Source organism: Dendrobates tinctorius, unplaced genomic scaffold (assembly GCF_039654945.1).
Source record: "Dendrobates tinctorius isolate UK_male_01 unplaced genomic scaffold, ASM3965494v1 ptg000063l, whole genome shotgun sequence".
NCBI classification, from domain to species: Eukaryota; Metazoa; Chordata; class Amphibia; order Anura; family Dendrobatidae; genus Dendrobates; species Dendrobates tinctorius.
In genome coordinates this window covers 5,045,240-5,070,087 of record NW_027361731.1, presented here as the reverse complement: position 1 = coordinate 5,070,087, position 24,848 = coordinate 5,045,240, and the positions used below count along the sequence as shown (strand labels likewise).

Here is a 24,848-nt window from a genome sequence, read left to right as displayed (position 1 = left end):
TAGTTTAGTGTAGGGACCCGTAAGCGTGAGGAACTTTGGTGCAGTTTATGGGCTCAAGTATTTTGGCCAAAATATCAGCTAATACCTCACTAATTGTGTACTTTTTGCACTATATTAATTTTCAGGGTGCAGCCGAGCCCAAACACGTTTGGTCTCGTATGAGGGGTGTTCACACTGGGATGCATTGAGGGTGTGCTGGCAAGCCCGCCTAGTCGAATAGTAGGGGCGTGACTAATAGGCTGTGAGCCAGACACTGCACTGTGTAGTTCCCTTGTGTGAACAGCGCGCTAAGCGGGCCTTTATTGTGCAATTTTACACTGGGCAGTCACCCCCTCCAGGAATGGGCATGTGGAGAGTGGCTGTTAATCTGGTATTTTGCACCTGTGTTGCTAACAACTTGCTTTATGGGCTGGCTGCACCCTGCAGTGCATTTGTTCCTAGACCTGGGCAGGTAAGTGTTGCTGCCTTTTTTTCTGTTGTTTAAAAATTGGTGATAATGTCACGGTCACGTGTGTCTGGACGCAGCGAGTACCGCAAGGCAAACCCATATGACACACGTGACCCTGGATACACCTCCTCCAGTTAGGCGAATTTAAATCATAAGATGTGCAGCTGGATACACCGCCTCCTACCGGCAAATTTAGGTATTACACGTATTTATACAATAGTCTGGAAACCCCGCCTCCAGTAAGGCGAATTTAAATAATAAAGGGGAACCTGGGTAACATTAACAATGGTGGGCCCTGCGATAGGGAATTGGGACGTGGAGACCTCCTGCACTCCCCTGAGCCAGAGTCCCTGCACTCCTAACGTTCCCTATGTCGGTTCTGCACCGGGCAACACACAGGAACCTTAAAACCCTGACTCGCCCTGACCGTAAACCCTCACTAGGGAATTGGTCGGTGCGGAAACTAATCCCGCCACTGCACTAAACACACACAAGGGAAAATGACAATACAGGGGGAACACCACTTAGCTTTGCTCTGTTGCGTATGCTCCTAGCAACAGAGCATCTTCTCCTCCACCCGGATCCATCACAATAACTGGATCCATCACCATAGTGCAGCCTTGGAGCAGAGTCCACCACCAGTTGCAGCTGCCCAGTAAACAGAGTCCCAAAGATGAGTCCAGCTTCTGCCAAAAAGTCCAGCATGCTTGAGTCCAGTTTCCAGCAACCAAGGCCAGCATAATGAGTGCAACTCTCACCATCGTCGCCACTCCACCAAGCCATACAAGCACCTCCTGCTGACACCATAAACTGCGACTCCACCACGCCATGCCAGCCCTCCATGCAGACTCCATAGCTGACTCAACCCCTCTGGCTGGGCTGCCCAGGACTCTCATTCAGCTCCTTCTTTCATCCAGGCTTCCTTGAGAATGACTAACTCACAATATCACCAACAGTGATCAAACACACCTGAACTCTTTTATAGAGCCTCACACCTGATTTGTAATTAAGTGCACATTAAACAAAAGAAACTAAAGTGCACTACCGCTCACCACCACCAGGGCAACTTAGAATGAACGACACCACGTGTAATCATTCTAATGGCCACCGGGGGCAATCAACCCACTTTGGCACCAAGCCAAAGGAAAAAAAGGTCACTTTGTCCATTTAACTTGTCAGATCCAGCCTGGATCATGACAGTACCCCCTCCTTAATGAGGGGCCTCTGGACCCTCAAGACCACTCCTCATAAGGGAAACACCTACAGCGGGGACGCCCAGATCCTGGGTTCACCCCACCACCACCTGAAACTTCAGGTTTATGACAAACGCACCGCTGGTATTGGCAATACATGTTCTGGAGGCACAACTCATCTCCACAGCGCCGACCTGGGGAACGAGTTTATGTATGTGTATGTTTGCCATGAGCTGATCAGACTCCACAACACACTTCCACAAGATGTTTTTGGTGGCCACCCATACATGCTCGTTCACACACAGGTCCGGACCTGAACGTTTATTGCCACACATTCGTTTGTCATATTTTGGTGAACTCATTCTGGACTCCACAACAGAGGCGTCCCCCTGTGTCCACACTCACACCCCCGCCTCCCAGGGTTGGTTAATGGCGAGGGGTGAGATTTGTCCCTACTCCCCCGCAGCACACCTGCCACTCACACCTGGAGGAGAAGGGGACAGGAATATGGAGGAAATATACAATCGCTGGTCGCCTGGATGGATGACCTATGGAGTTTTGGAGATCGGTTGCCGGCTGGGCTGGATCTTCCTGCTAGTGTTGATGGATCTGTCTTCTGGATTTCACAAACTTTCTTAAGATCTATTGTTTCCAGAAACATGGACATCAATTGTGTTAGTTCGCATCTGGAGGAGACTGTACTGTGATTACAGACTATAGAGGCGGGAGATACAAAATTGTGGGTCAATCAAAAGTTGGGAGACATTGAGCATCGCCTGGTAATGGGGCAGTGAGACTACGAGGGGAGGGGGGTTGATCCAGTGGACTGGAGAGTGCACATAAGGAAAAAAATTCCCAAAAAGTAAAAAAAAAAAAACAAATATGAAAGGTAGACTCACCAAAACCCTGACTAATGCACTAGCAGGATGCAGCAGACCTCCATTGATAAAGGCTGGGGCAGCACAGGTGCAAACCACTAATGAAAACAGTAACACAAGAGGGTCTGGCTGCCTAGAGGAAAAAATGCACACAAACAGGGCTTGCATAGGACATCAGTCACACAGATAAGTGTGGTGCAAAGTGTCTGAACAACCTATTAATGATGCCCATAGTATTAGCAGGTGGGCTGCTCAGCACTATATATGCATCACACAGAAAAAACTAAGCCAACATGAAGAGGTCTAGCTGCATCCTGCAAAAATGATAAAAAGTGCAAAAAGATAAAACGATAAGGGGTATTAGTTACTATTTTGGTCAAAGCAGATTAGCTCGCAACCCGTCAATGATCTGATCATCACCTCTATGTAGCAGAGCCAATCGGGTTATGGCAGCTTCTAGTCTCCCATGGAGACTATTGAAACATACCTGTGGAGACATGGGTGGTCAGCGGGCGCCCCAGTTTGCTAGCTGAAACCGCATGGACCAGGGATCGTCACGGTGAACTCCCGCTCTCCTTTTAACGTGGGCAAAACGATACTCAGACAACACAGAGTGAGGGTAACACAGTGTGGCAATGCTTTATTGAACCACAAAACAGGCAGATAACACATAGAGCAGTCCCAGAAAAATACCCAAGATGGTGCACATTACAGAGTCTCACCCTTCCACTGACTCGCCAGGATAGCAGCAGCTGTGACTTCAGTGCTCCCAGAGTCGCTACCTCACCTGTGGCACACACAGAGAGAGGAGATAACAACAAGCGTAGGAAGATGACAGTACATTGAGTCAATACAAGGTACAAGGCCAGTTGATCTGAGGATCACAACCTGCCTGCTCCAAACGTATCCATGGTTCAGCGATGGTCAATGGAGCAGATCTGTATTCTTCCAACTGAGGCTGAAAACCCCTAGGTTGTTTCATATAGAATGATAGATCTGTGTTCCTCATGATGGAGCCATGATGTAAAATTGCTGCTTTCCTGTCTCTGTCCTTTCGATGTATGGATGTCTTGGCAGAATCTCTCTGGCTGTTTCTCTCTCTCTCAGTCTCTTTATACAGAGGCATGTAGCCTATTTTTAGATTTAACAAGTGTCCAACATTCAGTAATTACATAAAGGGTAAGAATGGAGATGAGATCAAGTAGCATTACTTGATTATTTAAACTGTTTGAATAGTTTTTCCCTCTCTGCTTTCGAATTCAACAAACTGATTCCATAATACAATGCATAATTAGCATATCAGTAGTGATGAGCGAGTATGCTCGGGTTTTCCTGAACATGCTCAGGTGTTCTCCGAATATTTGGGTGTGCGCGGAGATTTAGTTTGTGTCGTCGCAGCTGCATGATTTGCGGCTGCTAGACAGCCTGAATATATTTGGGGATTGCCTGTTTGTTAGGGTATCCCACATGTATTCAGGCTGTCTATAAGACACAAATCACGCAGCTGCGGAGACACAAACTAAATCTCTGAGCAGGCTTAAATACTCGGAGAACACCCGAGCATGCTAGCAAAAACCCGAGCACCGAGCATACTCGCTCATCACTACATATCAGCAAACATCACTAGTGATCAAGGATAAGCGCACAATAAAAGTCAATAATATCGGCTTACACAAACAAAAGTCTGTTTTCTTGACCAACCAGAAATCAATACTTGAATTTGAAAGCCAACATACAGAAAACATTCTATTATTATTTGTTTGCTAAAAATAGTGATCTGGTTAATTAAGATACAATGCTGTATGTCTCACAATGACAAAAATAAAAACAAAGTTTTCAAAAATATTAAAAAATTATAAAAGTTCAAAACACCCCCTTCGCCCCATTCAAAATAAAACAAAAAAAATCAAACATACACATATTTGGTATCGCCGAGTTCAGAATCGCCTGACCTATCAATATAAAAAAAGAATTAACCCGATCGCTAAACGGCGTAACGAGAAAAAAACTCAAAACGCCAGAATTACGCTTTTTTGGACGCCGCAACATTGCATTAAAGTGCAATAACGGGCAATCAAAAGATCGTATCTGCACCAAAATGGTCTCATTAAATACGTCAGCTCAGCGCAAAAAATAAACCAACACCCAACTCGAGATCATGAAAAATGGAGCCGCTACAGGTATCGGAAAATGGTGCAATTCTTTTATAGTTTACCTAATAAAGAGGAGTTATTTTTACTGATAAATGTTTGTTTTGGGTCATTTATTTTCTGTTGGTATTTGGTTTATCCTATAAAACTCCCATATAATATTCCATCCTTGAACGCACGCCACGCGCATCATGTTTTTGTACAATTTGACAATAATATATATATAGATTCTCCCCGTCCGAGTTATTTTTGAAGGTCAACAAAATACGATTTCCTGTAACTCATTTCTCACACTCCAGGTAGGATGAGTTTTCTTTGAGTGGGATTTTAGATGTTTAAAAAAGATTGTCCACTATTGGGCAATCCCTTCTCATTCCTCATATTTGGTCCTGTTAAAATAAAAGTACTTATACAAACCTCCCATCCTGGTGCCATTTCAGTGGTGTCGGCACTTGCATTGTTAGGACTTTTTGAGGCTTTTACATCATGTGAGCCTGTGCCAAATCAGCGCTGGCGTCACTGTCCCCACTTTCGGACAAATCGAGCATCATGAGGCAGTCAGAGAGCAGCCGTGGCCCTGGCTTCCTGATGATGTTCAAAATGTCCGAAGGCGGGAACAGTGAAGCTGCTGCTGATTGGGCGCAGGGGTCGTGTGATGTGACAACCTCACATAAGCCACAGGACAGTGAATCTCGACACCGCTGAAGTGGAGCCGGCACGCCAGCGAGTATGAGTGTTCTTATTTTAATGAGGCCAAACATGAGGAATGAGTTCATTAAGAGAAAAAAATTATATATATATATATATACATATATATATATATATATATATATATATATATATATATATACATAATTATCCCTTGATTAGACGATTCACTGACAATATGATAAAATTAAACTTTATTAATTCCAAATGTAAAACTATACCCACAATTCTCCCCTGAAGGTTAGTCAGAAGGTGACTAATAGAAAAAGCATATACCCCACATGTCAGTATATAGGGTGAGGTGACGTATACACACTCGCTCTCCAAGCCCCTCATTTCTACGGATTTCATCGTCCTCCCCAAAGGAGACTCATCAGGAGACTATTGACCTATATTCAAGCGAGACTAGACAAAGAAAACCCTAAAATCCTGTATCATTTTATCTGTAACAGTCAGAAAACTAGCCACATATTAGCAGATCCCAGACTTCAACCTATATACTTCATAAGTTTATAAGCCACTCCAGTGTGAGGAATAGATAGTATGTGAAAATACAGTATATACCACTCAGGGAACACGTAACTGCTCCAGATATAATTTCCAGATTCACACTAAATAATGGCACAGATCTCCCAGACATTATGGTTGCACATATCCCTAGTCTTTATAACGATATTGCACTCATTCCCTGACAGACCGCAGCATGGCCATTACTTACAAGCTGCTAATGATCTTTGGAGCAGGTAAGTTTTCCCTGAGTGGTAGATATTGGGCCGTCTGAAAACTGGGTTTAGTCTAAGACAATTTGTCTGCACTACTAATTGACTGGTCTTACAATACCAAACTAGGGCAGTCCCTATAGGAGAAAAAGTACAATAATTATACTGTATTTTCACTTACTTTCTATTCCTGACTGACCGCCACTGGAGTGGATTATAAACTTATGAAGTATATACTTTGAAGTCTGGGATCTGCATATATCTGGTTAGTTTTCTGACGGTTTCAGATAACATGATAAGTAATTTTAGTTTTTTTTTGTTTAGTCTCGCTTGAATATAGGCTAATATTAAATAGTCTCCTGATGAGTCTCCTTTGGTGAGGATGATGAAACCCGTAGAAATGAGAGGCTTGGAGAGCAAGTGTGAATACGCCACCTCACCCTACAAACCGAAATGTGGGGTATATGTTTTTTCTATTAGTCACCTTCTGACTAACCTTCAGGGGGTGAATTATGGGTATAGTTTTACATTTGGAATTAATAAAGTTTAGCTTTATCCTTTTGTCAGCAAACATGAGGAATGACAAGAGACAACCCATTTAAGAAGATCCAATTTTGGTTAAAACCATTCCAACATTATGAACATAAAGGCTTCTCCCCTGTGTGACATATCTGATGTTTATTAACAGTTGATTTCCAAGTAAAATATTTCCCACATTAAGAAAATGAAAAAGGCTTCTCCTCTGTGTGAGTTCTCTGGTGACTAACAAGACGCTCTTTCCGGTTAAAACATTTCCCACATTCTGAACAGGACAAAGGCTTCTCCCCTGTGTGAGTTTTCTGGTGATAAACAAGATGTGATTTCTGGCTGAAACATTTCCCACATTCTGAACAGGAAAAAGGCTTCTCCCCTGTATGAATTTTCTGGTGACTAACAAGATGTGATTTCTGGTTGAAACATTTCCCACATTCTGAACAGGAAAAAGGCTTCTCCCCTGTGTGAGTTCTCTGGTGACTAACAAGAACCGATTTACTGTTAAAACATTTCCCACATTCTGAACAGGAAAAAGGCTTCTCCCCTGTGTGAATTCTCTCATGCTTATCCAAATCTGATTTTCGGTTAAAATATTTCCCACATTCTGAACAGGAAAAAGGCTTCTCCCCTGTGTGAGTTCTCTGGTGACTAACAAGAACCGATTTACTGTTAAAACATTTCCCACATTCTGAACAGGAAAAAGGCTTCTCCCCTATATGAGTTTTCTGGTGGCTAACAAGATGTGATTTCTGGATGAAACATTTCCCACATTCTGAACAGGAAAAAGGCTTCTCCCCTGTGTGAGTTTTCTGGTGACAAACAAGAACCGATTTTCGGTTAAAATATTTCCCACATTCTGAACAGGAAAAAGGCTTCTCCCCTGTGTGACTGCTCTGATGAATAACAAGATCTGATTTCCATTTAAAACGTTTCCCACATTCTGAACAGGAAAAAGGCTTCTCCCCTGTGTGAGTTTTCTGGTGACTAACAAGATGTGATTTTCGTGCAAAACATTTCTCACATTCTGAACAAGAAAAAGGCTTCTCCCCTGTGTGAGCTCTCTGATGGTAAACAAAATGTGATTTATGTCCAAAACATTTCCCACATTCTGAACATGAAAAATGCTTCTTCTCTGTGTGGATTCTCTGGTGCTTAACACAATCTAATTTATTGCTAAAACATTTCTCACATTCTGAACATGAAAAAGGCTTCTCTACTGTGTGAGTTCTCTGGTGAGTAACAAGATTCCATTTCCAGTTAAAACATTTTCCACATTCTGAACAGGAAAATGACTTCTTTGCTTTAGGAGCAGTTTGTTTTTTAATGCCTATTTTGTGACTTTGATTTTCCTTAGTAGTCGATAATGAGTCAGAAGATGGGACCTGTTTCATAGGATCAGATGACAGATCTTTGCTGTGAATGGATGATGGTATATCTGGAGTAACAGCAATCACCTCAGTTGTATCTTGTAGGATCTCAAGATCATCACATTTAAAAATTGGAGATGTCAGCTGTCCTTCTGTTCTCCTGGTACAGTCATCTGCTAAGATAAAAAACAATTATTATTTTTTAATAAAATATGCTTGATTTTTATATTTTTGAATACTTCTACTTAAACTGTTCATAAAAATGGGAAGCTGTGTAAAAAACTTTAATTACCAAGACAATGACAGTTCACAGTCTAATAGAAAACCTTGCTGGATGAACCAGTAGTGTGTGGTGATCCCGATCCTCTCCCGTCACATTTTCTTTCCTTGCTTTGGAAACACTAAATGTATTTTGGTCCTGCCAATAAAACCTATTTGAGTCTGAGTTCAACTTTTTATTCATTCTGCCTCCTAAATATCAAATAAAAAGAAACCAATCAATGTTATGTAGGCAAAAATAATACCAAATTCTCATCTCACAAAAAACAACTCCCCACTCAGGTCCATCATCTGTCAATGGAAAAACAGAGGTTCCCACACTATTAGTGGCTGAAAGGCTGTTAAAAAGCAACAGGGTTTCTATAAACCAACCCTGCAAAATCCGCTCTCACTTCTGAGCCTTGCAGTGTGCTCAAACAACATTTAGGATCCCTGTATTTAGCAATACTATAGTGAGAAGAACCCACTTAATTTATGGTGTTTGTCTCCTGGAGCACAATCTGGGCACTATGTGTTGGGTGATAAAATGGCAAATGTGTAATTTTCACTCTCCAACATCCACTGCGTGTTAATTTCCAGAACGTGGCTGTGGAGTCAAAATATTCAGTCCTCCTATAGATTATAACCCTCAGTGAATTAATTTATAAAATGGAATCACTTTATGGGGATTTCGACTATTCTGGTTTTCTGTCATTTAGTTATATTAGGGCTCCTGCATATGGTGTGTCCAATCTCATCTGGGATCTGTTCCTGGTGTCCAGCTGGAGTGATCTGCTCCCTACTTCAGCCAATAGGAAAGTACCACACCCTACTAAAGCTCAAAGCATATGGCCGGAATCTGCCAGACACAGCGTTGTTCTCCTCTGGTTCAGTCCTCTGTGCTCAGCTCGCGGCTTTTGTCTCCTGCTGTGACCGTGGCCCGTTTACTGATTACTCGTGTCTTCTGATTCTGTATTCTGTCCTTCTCACATAAGTGACGCAGGACAATCTCACCACAATCAAACAGAATGAACAGGTAAAAAAGACATAGAATAAAGAATTATGTTGCATCCTTAACAACAACGTACAGTATGTATGAGGGGAGAACTCCAACAGTAAACCGAAGTTGCATTCATTAATAGTGGACCATTGGAGCTACTATGGGTCCTGACCAGAAGATTAGAGAAAATAATATTGCTCCCCATTTCAGGAGAGATTGTGCCGTAATCTGAATTTCTTAGGATTGAAAACAATATAATTTATGACATGGAGTGAATCCATGAATCCAGGGCTGGAGCCATGCCAACACATGTCCTGCAGGGGTGAATAAATGTATATTACAGCCATCAGCTTCGCACAGCTTAGAGATATATCATGGCACAGGGGTAATGGTTTTCCTGTAGTTTATCACAATCCTCCTAGAAATTAGTTTTAATGCAAACTGAAAAGTCAGCAGACCCAGATTGATTATCTGCCCAGGTGGGCAGATGCCTGCTGGACTGGCGGCTCTGAGCTTCAAAATGGGCCGCCGGCCACTTAAATCTTCTGCACAGGCCCTGGTGTGTGCATAGTCTCTCAATGCACGTGCTGACCAAGACCGCGGCGGCCTGCGTCAGCCCGTGAGCGCGGCCCTCGCCAGTGCGGAGAAGCAGGAGAGTGCGCACTAGGACCTGTGCAGAAGTTTGAAAAGCCCACCGCCACCACCACCCTCTCCTGAAGTTTTCCCAGGGGCTTTGTAACTTCCTGTCCCACAGTGGCTGCCAAGTGCTGCTGCTGTGGTGGTGGCGGTGGTGCTGGCGGCTGCTCTTCCAGCCGGCCCCCCTGATCTCGGAGGACGAGGGTGCAGCCGAGCGGGCACTGAAAGCTGGATACATCAAGAGGATGGTGCGGCTTACAGCGGAGCTCCTGCTGCTGCTGGGACTTGTGCTGCTCACACTGCACATCACTGTGCTGCAAGGGAGTCCTGCCAGCCCGGCCAATGTCAGCAGCCAGCACCAGGAGAGTCTGCTCCCGGCTACCGCACTCCCAGAAAGTTTAGGATAACTTTACTAGATGCAGGGACAGAGATAGGTGATGGATGATGCCACCTGTGGTTCTCACCCTGGGTGCAGTGTGAACATGATGTGGAGAGGGGGTTAAAGGCGGACTGCATATGATGATGTTGGGAGGGGGGTAAAGAGGGACTGCACATGATGTGGGGAGGGAGATAAAGGGGGACTGCACATGATGATGTGGGGAGGGGGTTAAAGGGGGACTGCACAAGATGATGTGGAGAGGGTGTTAAAGGGGAACTGCACATGATGATGTGGGGAGGGGGGTTAAAGGAGGACTACACATGATAATGTGGAGAGGAGGGTTAAAGGGGGACTGCGCATGTTGTGGGGAGGGGGTTAAAGGGGGACTGCACATGAAGTGGGGGTTAAAAGGAACTGCAAAGGATGACATGGGGTAGAGGGGACTGCACATGATGATGTGGGGGGTTAAAGGGTGACTGCACATGATAATGTTGGGGGTTAAAGGGGTATTGCATATGATAAGGTGGGGAGAGGGTTAAAGGGGGACTGCACATGAAATGGGGGTTAAAAGAAACTGCAAAGGATGACATGGGGTAAAGGGGACTGCACATGATGATGTGGGGGGTTAAAGGTGGACTGCACACGATGATGTGGGGAGGGTGGTTAAAGGGTGACTGCACCCATGTTGATTTCAGAAAGGCAGATTTTAAGGGATTCAGAAAGAGAATTGGAGGGATCCAATGGCTGGATATCCTTAAAGACAAAAATGTCCAGGAAGGATGGGAAATCTTGAAAAATGAAATTCTCAAAGCACAGTTGTTAACAATTCCGAAAAGAGGGAAGAATAGGAAGCATTTAAGGAAACCAGGATGGATGAACACAGAACTTAAGCACATGCTAAAAAGGAAGAAAAAAATGTTTATAAAATGGAAAGAGGGAGGCATATCTAAAGAAGAATATAATGCTGTCTGCAGAACCTGCAGGGCACAAATCAGATTACTAAAGCTGAAAATGAATTGAGGCTTGCAAGAGATGTCAAAAGCAATAATAAAGGATTTTGGGGATATGTCAAAAGTAAAAGAAAAGTCAAAGATGCTATAGGATTTTTACAGGATGAAAATGATGAAATGGTAAGACAGGATGTTGAGAAGGCTGAACTTTTAAATTCCTATTTTGCATCTGTTTTCTCTCAGAAAGGAAATGTAACATGAACTGTTATTCACTGTCCTATTAAGGGAATAGAAGAATCCAGGATATCTATAAACAGAAAGATAGTGAGGAAACACTTAGCTAACCTAAATGAATTCAAGTCTCCAGGTCCAGATGAATTACACCCCAGAGTACTGAAGGAGATAGCAGAAGAAATTTTTGAACCCCTCTCCATAATCTTTGAAAATTCTTGGATAACAGAAGTGCCAGAAGACTGGAGAAGAGCAAATGTTGTTCCTATCTTCAAAAAGGGGAAGAAGGTGGACCCAGGCAACTATAGGCCGGTGAGTCTGACTTCTATACCAGGAAAGATCTTTGAACAAATTATTAAACAACATGTATGTCAATACCTGGATAAGAATTAAGTGATTAAACAGAGTCAGCATGGGTTTGTAACTAATAAGTCATGTCAGACAAACTTAATTTCCTTCTATGACGGTATCACTGATTGGGTGGATCAAGGAAATGCTGTAGATATAGTATATCTTGACTTCAGCAAAGCATTTGACAAAGTCTCTCATACAATCCTTATTGAAAAAATGACTAAGTATGGAATGGACAAGGCAACTGTTAGGTGGATTCATAACTGGCTTAGTGATCGGACCCAAAGAGTGGTCGTAAATGGCTGCACATCCAGTTGGAAGAATGTCTCAAGTGGGGTACCACAGGGCTCTGTCCTGGGCCCTGTATTGTTCAACATCTTTATCAACGATTTAGATGAAGGAATTGAGGGTAAACTGATTAAATTTGCTGATGACACAAAGCTAGGAGGGATAGCTAATACTAGAGAAGAGAGAGAAAGGATTCAAAAAGATTTAAATAAACTGGAGAAGTGGGCAGCAACTAACAGAATGGTTTTTAACAGGGAGAAATGCAAAGTACTACATCTGGGCAATAAAAACGAAAAAAGCAAATATAGAATGGGAGGAATAGGGCTAAGTGACAGCACATGTGAAAAAGACTTGGGTATACTAATAGATCACAGACTGAATATGAGTCAACAGTGTGATGCAGCAGCAAAAAAGGCAAATGCAATTCTAGGATGTATTAACAGAAGCATACAGTCTAGATCACGTGAAGTCATTATTTCCCTCTACTCCTCTTTGGTCAGACCTCATCTGGAATATTGTGTCCAGTTTTGGGCACCACATTTTAAAAAAGACATCAACAAACTGGAGCAAGTTCAGAAAAGAGCGACCAGAATGGTGACCGGTCTGCAAACCCTGTCTTATGAGGAAAGGTTGCAGGAATTGGGAATGTTTAGTTTGCAAAAGAGAAGACTGAGAGGAGACTTAATAGCTGTCTACAAATATCTAAAGGGCTGTCACATTGTAGAAGAATCAACTTTATTCTCATTTGCACAAGGAAAGACTAGAAGCAATGGGATGAAACTGAATGGGAGGAGACACAGATTAGATATTAGAAAAAACTTTTTGACAGTTAGAGTGATCAATGAGTGGAACAGGCTGCCACGAGAAGTGGTGAGTTCTCCTTCAATGGAAGTCTTCAAACAAAGGCTGGACAGACATCTGACTGGGATGATTTAGCGAATCCTGCTTTGAGCAGGGGGTTGGACCAGATGGCCCAGGAGGTCCCTTCCAACTCTACGGTTCTATGGTTCTACATGATTATGTTGGAGAGGTTAAAGGGTGACTGCACATGAAGTGGGGGTTAAAAGGAACTGCAAATCATGACATGGGGTAAAGGGGACTGCACAGGATGAAGTGGGGGTAAAGGGGACTGCACATAATGAAGTAGGGGAGGGGATGGGAGACTGCAAATGATGAATTGAGAGTGTGTTAAGAGGGACAGCAATTGAATCAAAGGTTGGGTGTGGGGATAGCAAATGATGATCAGGGGAGAGAGCAAATAATGAATTTTGCGGGTGGGGGAGTAAATGATGTATTGAATATGGGGGTAGAGCTGTTGATGATGAATAGAGGGTGGGAGTGAGAAGACATGACAATGAATTGGGGCAGAAGGGGTGCATAAATATAATGAGTCAGGGAGCTGGAGTTACATAGTGAAGGGCGCTGAGTATGCAGTGACTGGTAGAGTTGAGCAAAATGGGTCGGTCAAATTCTAAAAACGCTGACTTTAGCTAAAGTTGGGTTTCGCCGATCGAAACCCGACCATAGCGTGAGTTCGGCCATGAGGTCGCCGAGCCGAGCGCCAAAGTCGCGTTTCAAATAATGCTTCCAGCGCCTTTTCTCAGCCAATGATGGAGGACACACACTGTGGGCAACACGATGACATGGGCAGCGGCCATCACCATCTTAGAGAAGACCATTGAAGTGATTGGCTGGCTTTGTGTGGCGTCACAGTGGGTATAAAAGGCTGTGACCGCTGACCGCCATCTTACTTCTGCCGATCTTACAATAGGGAGAGGTGCTGCTGCTGCTGCTGATTCTGAATAGGGAGAGCATTAGGCAGGGAAGAAGAAAAAAAAATTGCTTCAGCTGATAGCACTTTTCACTGTACAGTTAGTGTGCAGTGAAAGGGGAGGATTTTTGTTGTGTGCAGCAGCACTGGTCGTGATTAGGCTGCCTTTTAAGGCTACCTGCTAGCTGCATTGCTGTGGGCACACTGCTGTTCAAACTGCTTTTTTCAAAGCACTCCAACTTGTATTATTTTGTTCTGGTGAGTTACCGAGCATTCATTTTTTCACACACCGTATAGCGGTGTACGCTCCTCACACACTACCGTGTACCTGCTGGTATCACGGACATATAGAAGCTATCTGGGTGTGACTCTGGAAAAACCAGCCAAGGAGATTTTCCATTTTTCCAGACCTACACCTTAGAGAGCTGTCCGCTTTTCAAACAGTTTCGTATATCTGCTGTTTGATTACGAACAAAACTATACAGAAACAGCGTGTGTCAGTCCGTATACAAATAGACGGAGATTGACAATTTTCCATACAGACATCGTATAGCGGTGGACACTCCTCACACACTACCGTGTAATGCCTTGTATCACGGACAAATAGAAGCTATCTGTGTGTGACTCTGGAAAAACAAGCTGAGGAGATTTTCCATTTTTCCAGACCTACACCTTAGAGAGCTGTCCGCTTTTCAAACAGTTTTGTATATCTGCTGTTTGATTAGGGTCAAAACTAGACAGAAACAGCATGTGTGAGTCCGTATACAAATAGACGGAGATTGACAAATTTCCATACAGACACCGTATAGAGCTGTCCGATTCTCAAACAGTATTGTATATCTGCTGTTCGCATTACAGTCACATCTATACAGAGTCAGCGTGTGTGTGTGACACTCCGTAAATACATATGCGGAGATTGTTAGTTAAACAAAAAACGAATACAGCTGTACACTTCTGGTACAGTTCCGTATATCTGCTTGTTGGATTAAGGTCAAATACATACTGTGAGAGCGTCTGTGACTAACAAAATATATACGTAGATTTTATTTTTTTAATACACTTTACACAGCTAGACGCTCCTCATACAGTACCATCTCTCTGCTGGTATTTTTGGTACATTTTCCCAAACATGAGGAAGTATGGTGGAAGAGGCCGTGGACGTGGGCAGGGGGGCGCAGCTGGTACTGATGGTGGTGGTGCATCGGCTAGTTCTGGCAAAAGCACAATAGCAGCTAAAGCAGGAGGTGCTGAGCCTGCGTCATCCTCTGGCCCAAGAAGGCCTGTAAGGTTCCCTTTTCTTGGAGCAGGAAAACCGCTTTTAAAGCCGGAGCATCAGGAACAGGTTTTGGCGTACATTGCCGAAATAGCCACCAGCTCTATTGCCTCCTCTTCTGAACGTTCAAAACCTGCAAGCATGGAGTCGTCAGTGCAGGGTTCTGGTCAGGATAAACACCTTTCCTTGTGTCCTTCACCCCCACAAAAGTTAGGGATGCGGCAGCCCACACTTCATATTACTCTATGGAGCTCTTTTCACATACCATGCCTGGGTTATCTAGTCAAATCCTGAATTCCCCAGTCCAAGATGAATCTGACATGGAGTGCACTGATGCACAGCCACTGCTAGATGATTCTGCTGGTACATTCACCCAGAGCACAACATTGCCCTCGCAGTCTACTGAGCCAGAATCTGACCCTGATGAAACAAAGGTGCCCCTTCCCGCATACAATACCACCTTACATGGTAACACAGAGGAAGGTAAAGAGGAAGGTGCAGATGACTTTGAAGAGGAGGTGATGGATGACCCAGTTCTTGACCCGGATTGGCATCCATTGTGGGAGGAGGGTGGCGCTGGCAATAGTTCAGATAAGGAGAAGGATCCGTAGCAGGCATTGACATCGCAGCAGCCGTTATCTGGCAGGCCCGTAGCTGTCCAAAAACGTGGACCAAAAACTAAAAGAGTTGCAGGACAGCTTGGCCAGACGGTCAACTTAGCACAGCGTGCAAGGCCAGAAAATGTATACCATAGTAGGAAGCGGCAGTGTGTCACTTCTTTGACCAAAATTCTACTGATGAGGTAAAGGTTACCTGTAAGAAGTGTGGAAGGACCTTTAGCCGAGGTAAACAACTCAGAAATTTGAATACCAGTTGCATGCTTAGACATTTAATCAACATGCACTTGCAAGCGTGGACGGACTACAAAACCTCAGGTAGCACATGTGCACCTGCTCTGACTGAAGGTAGCCAGCAACGCTCCATCGCTTCCACCACTGTAAGACCAGGGAATCACAGTGGTTTTGCAACACAACACTGAATCTAGGCCATCACCACCAATACCATCATCAACCCCTTCTCACTCCATCCGGTCCACCGCCACTTCCCCCATATGCAGCTCTCTAGTCCAGCTCACCCTACCAGACACTCTGAGTAGGACAAGAAAGTACTCATCCTCTCATCCGTGTACACTGTGTTTGAACGCCTACATTGCCAAACTAATCTCATTAGAGATGATGCCCTACCATTTGGTTGAAAGCGAAGCTTTCCGCGAGCTCATGGCCTACGCTGTCCCACGCTATGACCTACCCAGTCAGCACTTCTTTTCTCGAAAAGCCATCCCTGCCCTCCACCGGCATGTGAAAGACCGCATTGTCCATGCACTAAAACAGTCATTGAGTGGAAAGGTGCACCTCACAAGAGATGCATGGACCAGTAGGCATGGTCAGGGCCATTACGTGTCCATCACTGCACACTGGGTTAATGTGGTGGATGCAGGCTCCACAGGGGACAGCGGCGGTGGAACAGCGATGCCTAGCCCATGGTATAGGAAACAGTTGGCTGTAAGCTTTCGACCCTCCTCCTCCTCCATCAGCGAAAGTTCGTCCACAGAGCGCAGTCGCACTCCATCCGCAGCTGGCAGTGTTGCACACGAGGTGTCCCACTATCGAACAGTTAGCGGTAAGCGTCAGCAGGCTGTGTTAAAGATGATGTCTTTGGGCGACAACAGAGACACCGCGGAGGTACTGGCCGACTACTTGCAGTGACAAACTGAGTCATGGCTGGGCAGTCTACATCTTCAGCCAGGCAAGGTAATCAGTAATAATGGCCGTAATTTTGTGGCAGCCATAGCCCGTGCAAAACTCACACACATACCGTGCCTGGCTCACACTTTGAACCTGGTGGTGCAGTGCTTTCTTAATAATTATCCGGAGTTAACATCCCTGCTCCATAAGGTGCAAAGACTGTGCTCACACATCTGTCGCTCAAACATCCACTCCACTCGTATGCAGAAGCTGCAGCGATTGCTCCACCTTCCCAAGCACCGCCTAATCATAGACGTTGCAACAAGGTGGAACACCACCCTGCATTTGGATGAGAGGCTGTGCGAACAGAGGCAGGCTGTAATGCATTTGTGGGAGGATACATGGGCAGGCAGTTTGAGGGAAGACATGGAATTGTAGGGTGTGCAGTGGTCAAAGCTGACAGACCTCTGTAAAGTCCTTCAGTGTTTTGAGGAATGCACACGGGTGGTAAGCGCAGACGACGCCATCATAAGCATGAGCATCCCACTTATGCGTCTGCTCATGCAAACTTTTACGCACATTAAGGAGCAGGTGTCTGCACCCGAGGAGGAAGAGGAGGAGGGAAGCCTTGATGACAGTCAGCCATTGTCTGCTCAGGGAACTCTCCTGGACGAGGTGGAGGAAGAAGAGGAGGATGATGGGGATGATTATTTAGGGGAGGAGGATGCTTCTCAGGGGGCAAGAGAAAATGTTGGCATTCCAAGGTCAGGTACAGTGTTTGTGCGTGACTGTAGGGATGTGGATTTGCCAGAAAGTGCTCCTCCACCTAACACTGGCAGTGCATCATTGACACCTGGAACATTGGCCCACATGTGTGATTATGCCTTGCGTATCCTAAAAAGGGACCCCTGCATTTCCAAAATGATGAGGGATGACGACTACTGGCTGGCCAGCATCCTCAATCCACGCTACAAAGGCAAATTACACAACATCATGCCACAGGAGAACCTAGAGATAATATTGGCAAACAAACAAGCAACTCTGGTAAACCGTTTGTTAGAGGCTTTCCCAGCACACAGCAGCGGTGCTGGTTCTCCCATGAGCAGTAGTGAGAACAATGGAAGAGGTGTTCGTGGTGCACACAGCCGAAGTGGCATTGGAGACAGGGGTTTATTGACCATGTTGTGGAATGATTTCTCAAGTACTGCTCACACGACTGCTAATACTGCATCGATTAAAAGTGCCAGGAGACAGCAGTTGTCAACTATGGTTACAAACTACTTATCCTCCCATATCGAGGTTCTCCCTCACAGGTCATTCCCCTTTGACTATTGGGCCTCTAAACTGGACACCTGGCCTGCATTGGCACAATATGCCTTACAGGAGCTTGCTTGCCCTGCTGCTAGTGTGTTATCTGAAAGAGTCTTCAGTGCTGATGGATCAATCCTAACAGAAAAAAGGACCCGTCTGTCGACCCAAAATGTTGATGCTCTAACTTTCATTAAAATGAACCATGCATGGGTTTCAAAGGACTTTGTCCCACCTTCCCCTGATGACACATAGGTTGCCAGAAAACTGCCTCGCTTTTGTCCTCCTCTTCCTCGGACTTGCCCAATTCTGCCCTTTGCAGCAGCTGAATGACCAGCCAACACATCAACATATGCCATTTTTTAAACCTCCCTAACTGGGCTGCCCCCCCCCGAAGGGCTGGGGTCAACACTTGGTGCACCCGGGCAAGTGCCATTGCTCTGAACAGATGGATGGGCACACTGATGGCCGATGGCACTGGCACAGGGCCCCTCATAGTACAATACAGTGGCTCTTACGGTGGGGGGCCCACTCGCCATCAGACACACCAGCGTACTTTGAGGGGCCCTGTGCCAGTACCGTCGACCACGAGTGTGCCCCCCATGCTTGGTCATGGCCACAGCACTTGAAAGTTGCAATACTTACCTCTCCCTGCTCCACCACTGTGTAGTCTGGGCAGTTAAATCCATCACAGGGTTCACAGGGACGGCCACTAGAAATTTGGTGTATTGATCGATGATGGTTATGATGTAGCTATGGCCTGTCCTGCTGGCCTCTACCTTCAGATGATCAATGGCTACCATTTGTAATGGACGTCAACTTACAAGCGGATGCAGTGGTGCTTTATGATCACCTTTCACTGTTGTGATAGTCACAGACGTGTGACATTCCTGCCACGGTTTTTCAATGTCTCCTCTCATGCCAATCCAATAGAATTACCTGCGGCCTGTGACTTCTGTCTTTTACACTCCAAAATGATCAGACACATCATGATAGGCAGTGAGGACCATGTCTACATCTCTCCCTGTGATCACAATTTGATGTAGACAAGTAACGGTGATGTGATCCACGCTACTGTTGAAAAAGGGTACAGTATCCTTTCTTCACAAAGAACCATTTTCGCTGTCTCCACAGACACAGTAGTTGAGGGTCTGCATCGCCTCTGCAACATCTACCAGGAGGTTTTCCCTCGATGAGTAATTCCCAAATTTCTGCTAACACTCGACTTTCCGTCTGTACTTGTATCCATGTAGTTTCCAGTAGTGGAGAGTCTGGACTGGCTTACTGAGATAGAAATATATACAAAGATTTAAAAGTACCACAACACTGTATACTGTTGTACGCTTCGACTACCTTTCCCTTTCCTACTTTTTAAATTCTGGTATAATACATAGTGAGCCTGTGAGTATCTGTGCCTGACTCCGGAAGTATAGACAGAAATTTACAATTACCCCTAGACTGGATGCACCTGTTATGTGCTGATACAGTACCTTTGTTCAAAATTTTGTATTACGGTAGCATACATAGTGAGTGAGCGTGTGTGGTTTACGCCTTCTATATATACGGTGAATCGGAGATACCAATTTTTACCCTATACTCAATACAGCTTGTATCTTGTTATACACTACCTTTGTTCAACATTTAGTATTACGGTCAAATCCATACTGGGTAAGCGTCTGAGAGTGACTACAGGACTATGTATACGGAGATTTCAATTGTACCCTATAATATATATACTTCCTATCTTGTTATCCAGTACCTTTTTTACAACATTTTTTATTATGGTCAAACCCAGACTGAGTGAGCGTCTGAGGGTGACTCTGGAAATATATACTGAGATCTCAAATTTGGCCAACACTGTATACAGCTGTATGCTTCTGATACAGTAACCTTTTTAGCTATTTAGATTCTGGTGTAACCCAGAATGAGCCAGTGAACATCTGTCTGTTACTCCGGCAATATATTTGGAGCTTTAAAATTACCCCAACACTGTATAAAGCTGTACGCTTGTGTTACATTACCCATTTACAGCTTTTCATATTCTTGTGTAATCCATACTGGGCTTGAGAGCGTTTGTGTCTGCCTCCTGAAATGTATACGGAGATTCAGAATGTTTACACTATACTATATATACCTTGTATCTGGTGATACTGTACCCTTTTTCAACTTTTTATTTTATTGGGTAATCCATACTGAACCTGTGAGTGTCTGTGTATGACTCATGAAATATATACGGATATTTACTGTTATCCCTAGACTGTATAGAGCTGTACGCTTCTGATACAGTACCATATATCTGCTGGTATTTTGGGTCCATTTTCCAAAACATGAGGAAGCATGGTGGAAGAGGATGCGGACGTGGGCGTGGGGGGCCACCTGGTACTGAGGGTGGTGGTGGTGCATCTGCCGGTAATGCCAAAAACACAATAGCAGCTAAGGCAGGAGGTGTTGAGCCTGTGTCATGGTGTAGCTCTGGAAGGCCTGTAAGGCTCCGTTTTCTGGGAGTAGGTAGACTGCTTTTAAAGCCGGAGTTCCTGTGTATAATGTCACTTAGATTTTTTAAATTATTATTGATCAGTATTGTACTATTCAGTCACTATGTAGTGGTAATATGTGGTCTGGTCATGGTGTGCTGGTAATTGTTCCTTGTATGTGCTATTATTTGGTGACTATATGGTGGTAATATGTGGTCTGTCATGGTGTGACAGCATTTATCCCTTGTATGTGGTATTATAGGTCACTATGTGGTGGTAATATTTGGTCTGGTCATGGTGTGATGGTATTTGTCCCTTGTATGTTTTATTAATGGTCATTTAAAAAAATGTATGACTCATTTCCTTAAAAAAAAATACATAAAAATATATTTATTTTTAATAGGTTAGAGTAGAGTAGGGTCGGCCAAAAAAGTCTACCTTGTGGTGGCGGCTTAAAAATTCTTTTGGCCAGAACAAAAGCTGCTGGCTATGTATGTGATCTGGTGTTTGATGGGAACTGTTAATATCTGATTGATGAGGACATGGTGAAGTTGAGTTTTTCATAGAGTGAGCAGTGGGACTGTGGAAGGTTCGAAGGGTGGAGGTGGAGCTGAGGCGGAGCCTGGGCGTAGTCTCAAGGGGGCCCGAAAATTTTGCCAGTATGGGGCACCGAAATTCCTAGTGGCAGCCCTGCTGCTCAGTACCACTTTACCTGTCCTGCATACACAATGCACAGTACCACTCCTCATGTACGGTATATATACACTGCTCAGTGCCACTTTTCCTGTCCTGTATATATACACTGCACAGTACCACTCCTCCTGTCCTGTATATACATATTGCACAGTACCACTCCTCCTGTCCTGCATATATACACTGTACAGTACCACTCCTCTTGTCCTGTATATATACACTGCACAGTACCACTCCTCCTGTGTCGCATATATACACTGCACAGTACCACTCCTCCTGTCCTGCATATATACACTGCACAGTACCACTCTTCCTGTCCTGAATATATACACTGCACAGTACCACTCCTCCTGTCCTGCATATATACACTGCACAGTACCACTCCTCCTGTCCTGTATATATACACTGTACAGTACCACTCCTCCTGTACTGTATATATACACTGCACAGTACCACTCCTCTTGTCCTGTATATATACACTGCACAGTACCACTCCTCCTGTCCTGTATATATACACTGTACAGTACCACTCCTCCTGTACTGTATATATACACTGCACAGTACCACTCCTCCTGTCCTGCATATATACACTGCACAGTACCACTCCTCCTGTCCTGCATATATACACTGCACAGTACCACTCCTCCTGTCCTGTAAATATACACTGCTCAGTACCACTTTTCCTGTCCTGTTCTTGGAGAGGTGACATTGGTCTTTGGGAGGGTTAATATTGGTTTATTATTTTCAGGAATACTATGGGAAAATAAGAAATACTGTATTTTTCAGACTATAAGACGCACTTTATTCCTTGCAAAATGTGGAGGAAAATTGGGGGTGCGTCTTATAGTCCAGATGTACCGGCTCTGGCTGTGGTGGGGATGTGGGGGAGCGGCATCAGTGGAGCAGTGGGTTACAGAAGCAGGAGCCAGCGGCTGTAGCTATCTCCTGTGCCCGCTAATAAAGAGAAATGAATTTTCACTGCATTCCACCCCCATGAGTATGGAGGGCAATGAATATTAATTTCTTTTTAGCATCCTGGTATGATTGGCCCCCATCCCCATCCTGGTATGATTGGTCCCATCCTTATTCTGGTATGATTGGCCCCCACCCCCACCCTGGTATGCAATGCCCCATCCTTATCCTGATATGATTGGTCCCATCCTTTCCTTATACTGATATGCATGGCACCATCAGAAAAGATTAAAAAAACAAACTATTACACTTACCTTCCTGGCGCTCCCTTGCAGTGTCCTGCTCCATAGCCAACAGCTGCTTAATGTTTGTAAGCAGCGTATGGCAGGGATATCATGCGCTGCTTGCAAGCTGAAGGGCAGTTGCCGGAATACTCAGTGCTCTGCATGCAGGGACTGTTTGCGCGGAGAGCAACGAGTATTCAATGCTCTTCAGTAGCGCGCAGTGTCATCCGGAGCCGTCCTCCTGCGGCTGGCGGTCATGCGTGCCGATATTAAAGAGAAGTGAATATTCAGAATATTAATTTCTCAAGTATAGGCACACGTGACCACCGGCAGCAGCAGGAATGCTCCAGCTGAGACGGTGAGCACTACTGAAGAGCAATGAATACTCACTACTCTCTGCAATGAACAGTCCTGGCATGTAGAGAGCACTGAGTATTCCGGCAGCTGCCCTTCGGCTTGAAAGCAGCGCATAATGTTCCGGACAAGTGCTGCTTACAAGTATAAAGCAGCTGCTGGCGTCGGAACAAGATGCTGCAAGGGAGCGCTGGGAAGGTAAGTGTAAGGTTTTTTTTTTAAATCTTTTCTGATGAGGCAATGCATACAAGGACTGGGATGGGGGCCAATCATAACAGGTAAAGGATGGAGCCCTGCAGACCAGGACAGGGATGGGGGCCATGCATACCATTATATGGATAAGGGTGATCATTCATGCCAGGATAAGGATGAGGTGGACCATTCCTACCAGGATAGGGATGCGGAGTCATGCATACTAGGATGAGACGGGGCCCTGCATACCAGAATAGGGATGGAGCCATGCATACTAGGACGAGATGGGGACCCTGCATATCAGTATAGGTATGAGGGCGATCGTTTCTGCCAGGATAGGGATGAGGAGGCCATGCCTACCAGGCCAGGGATGAGGTGGCATGCATATCATGATGGGGATGAGGAAACATGCATACCATGATGGGGATGAGGAAACATGCATACCAGGATAGGGATGAGGGGCCATGTGTTTCAGGATGGAGATGAGGGGACCATATTTACCAGGATAGGGGATATTAAGTACAGAATTGACCACATTTTTGCTTCAGTTTTTTTTTCCCCTAATTTCCTCTTCTAAAACCTAGGTCCATCTTATAGTCTGAAAGATATGGTGTATATATTGGAAAACCCATTTAAATGGATTATGCAAAGTAATTCCCTATCCCGAGACCTATGTAGTCCCTGGGGTACGACCAGTGGGACCTCCATGATCCCGAGAACCAGTGCTCTAAAGAAGAGGTCGATCATGCGCACTGAGGTGGCATTCACACATGGCATTTCAAATAACTCATTTAAGATGAGTGTTGAAGGGCACGACAAAGTATAACAAAATCCACTGATCGGGTGTGGGGGGAGTGTTATAGTATGTGGGCTGGTGGGGTTTGTGTGGCAGGGCTGCTTTTTTATCCCAGTCCGACCCTGAAAGTCAGGATAAAGGGAAACTGTTGCTATTGTACAGAAATTCACACTTGACACTCACTGCCCATTTAATGTTGTCAATCATAGAAGCAACTTTTGGCCAAAAAGACCTGGTCTTGTAGGGACCATATGAGCACATTCAGCAGCACAGAAGGGAGAGAAGGTAGATTCATCCAATAAGATATCAGGGTTCTAAGAAGCCAACAGCATCATTACCCTCTGATTTCTGATACAGACCCATCATAATACTTATCTTCAAGTGATTTTCTAATTTATCAGAACATTCTATGTACGCTGTCATTTGGCTTTGTAGTTTACAGATCTGGGCAGGTAACGGTCAGAGTGTTCTAATCCCAGGGGGTAGGTGGATCCTCCAGGTGGTAAGTTTTATAGAAAAGGGCTTTGAATGCCCAAAGTCATTTGAACAGTTTTGGGTGCAGGAAAATGTTGTGATCTAGAGGCAAAATGGTGATCATGGTAATACGGCCGGACTACACCAACGATATAGCAGCCACAGCTGGTGACTGATAAGAATCTGTGACTTCTCTGCATTTAGTGGTTACCACTCACCTGGGTAGTCATATGTGGGAATCTCCTCTTTACACCGCTCATCACCCCTCACATATGTCTCTGTAGTATTAATATGGGTCAGATCTTCACCCTGAAACAAATATTGTAAAAGTCACGTACAGATCGAGAAGTCACATCTATGATCAGCTCTAATCCTGCCATCTCCACCGTTCTCATTACACAGGTACAAAACATATAATACTGGTGGATAAAACAAGACTGAGCACAAGACCTTCACAGTCGTCTACACCACATAGGGGAGAT

At 44.6% G+C, this 24,848-nt stretch overlaps 1 protein-coding gene across 2 annotated transcripts in view; it reads right to left on the bottom strand.

Moving 5' to 3' along the window:
* Positions 1 to 6,759: 6,759 nt before the first annotated feature.
* The window catches only part of LOC141094161 (uncharacterized), a 30,617-nt gene continuing 12,528 nt past the window's right edge, over positions 6,760 to 24,848 (bottom strand). The window contains exons 6-7 of one of the 2 annotated variants that reach the window (XM_073579911.1): positions 24,585 to 24,675; positions 6,760 to 8,173 (exon numbers count right to left, since the gene is read on the bottom strand). In XM_073579911.1, the coding sequence (XP_073436012.1) occupies positions 6,813 to 8,173; positions 24,585 to 24,675 (1,452 nt within the window). In that variant the 3' untranslated portion in view covers positions 6,760 to 6,812. The remainder of the gene's footprint in view (positions 8,174 to 24,584; positions 24,676 to 24,848) is intronic. The other variant, XM_073579912.1, reaches the window with a different exon arrangement.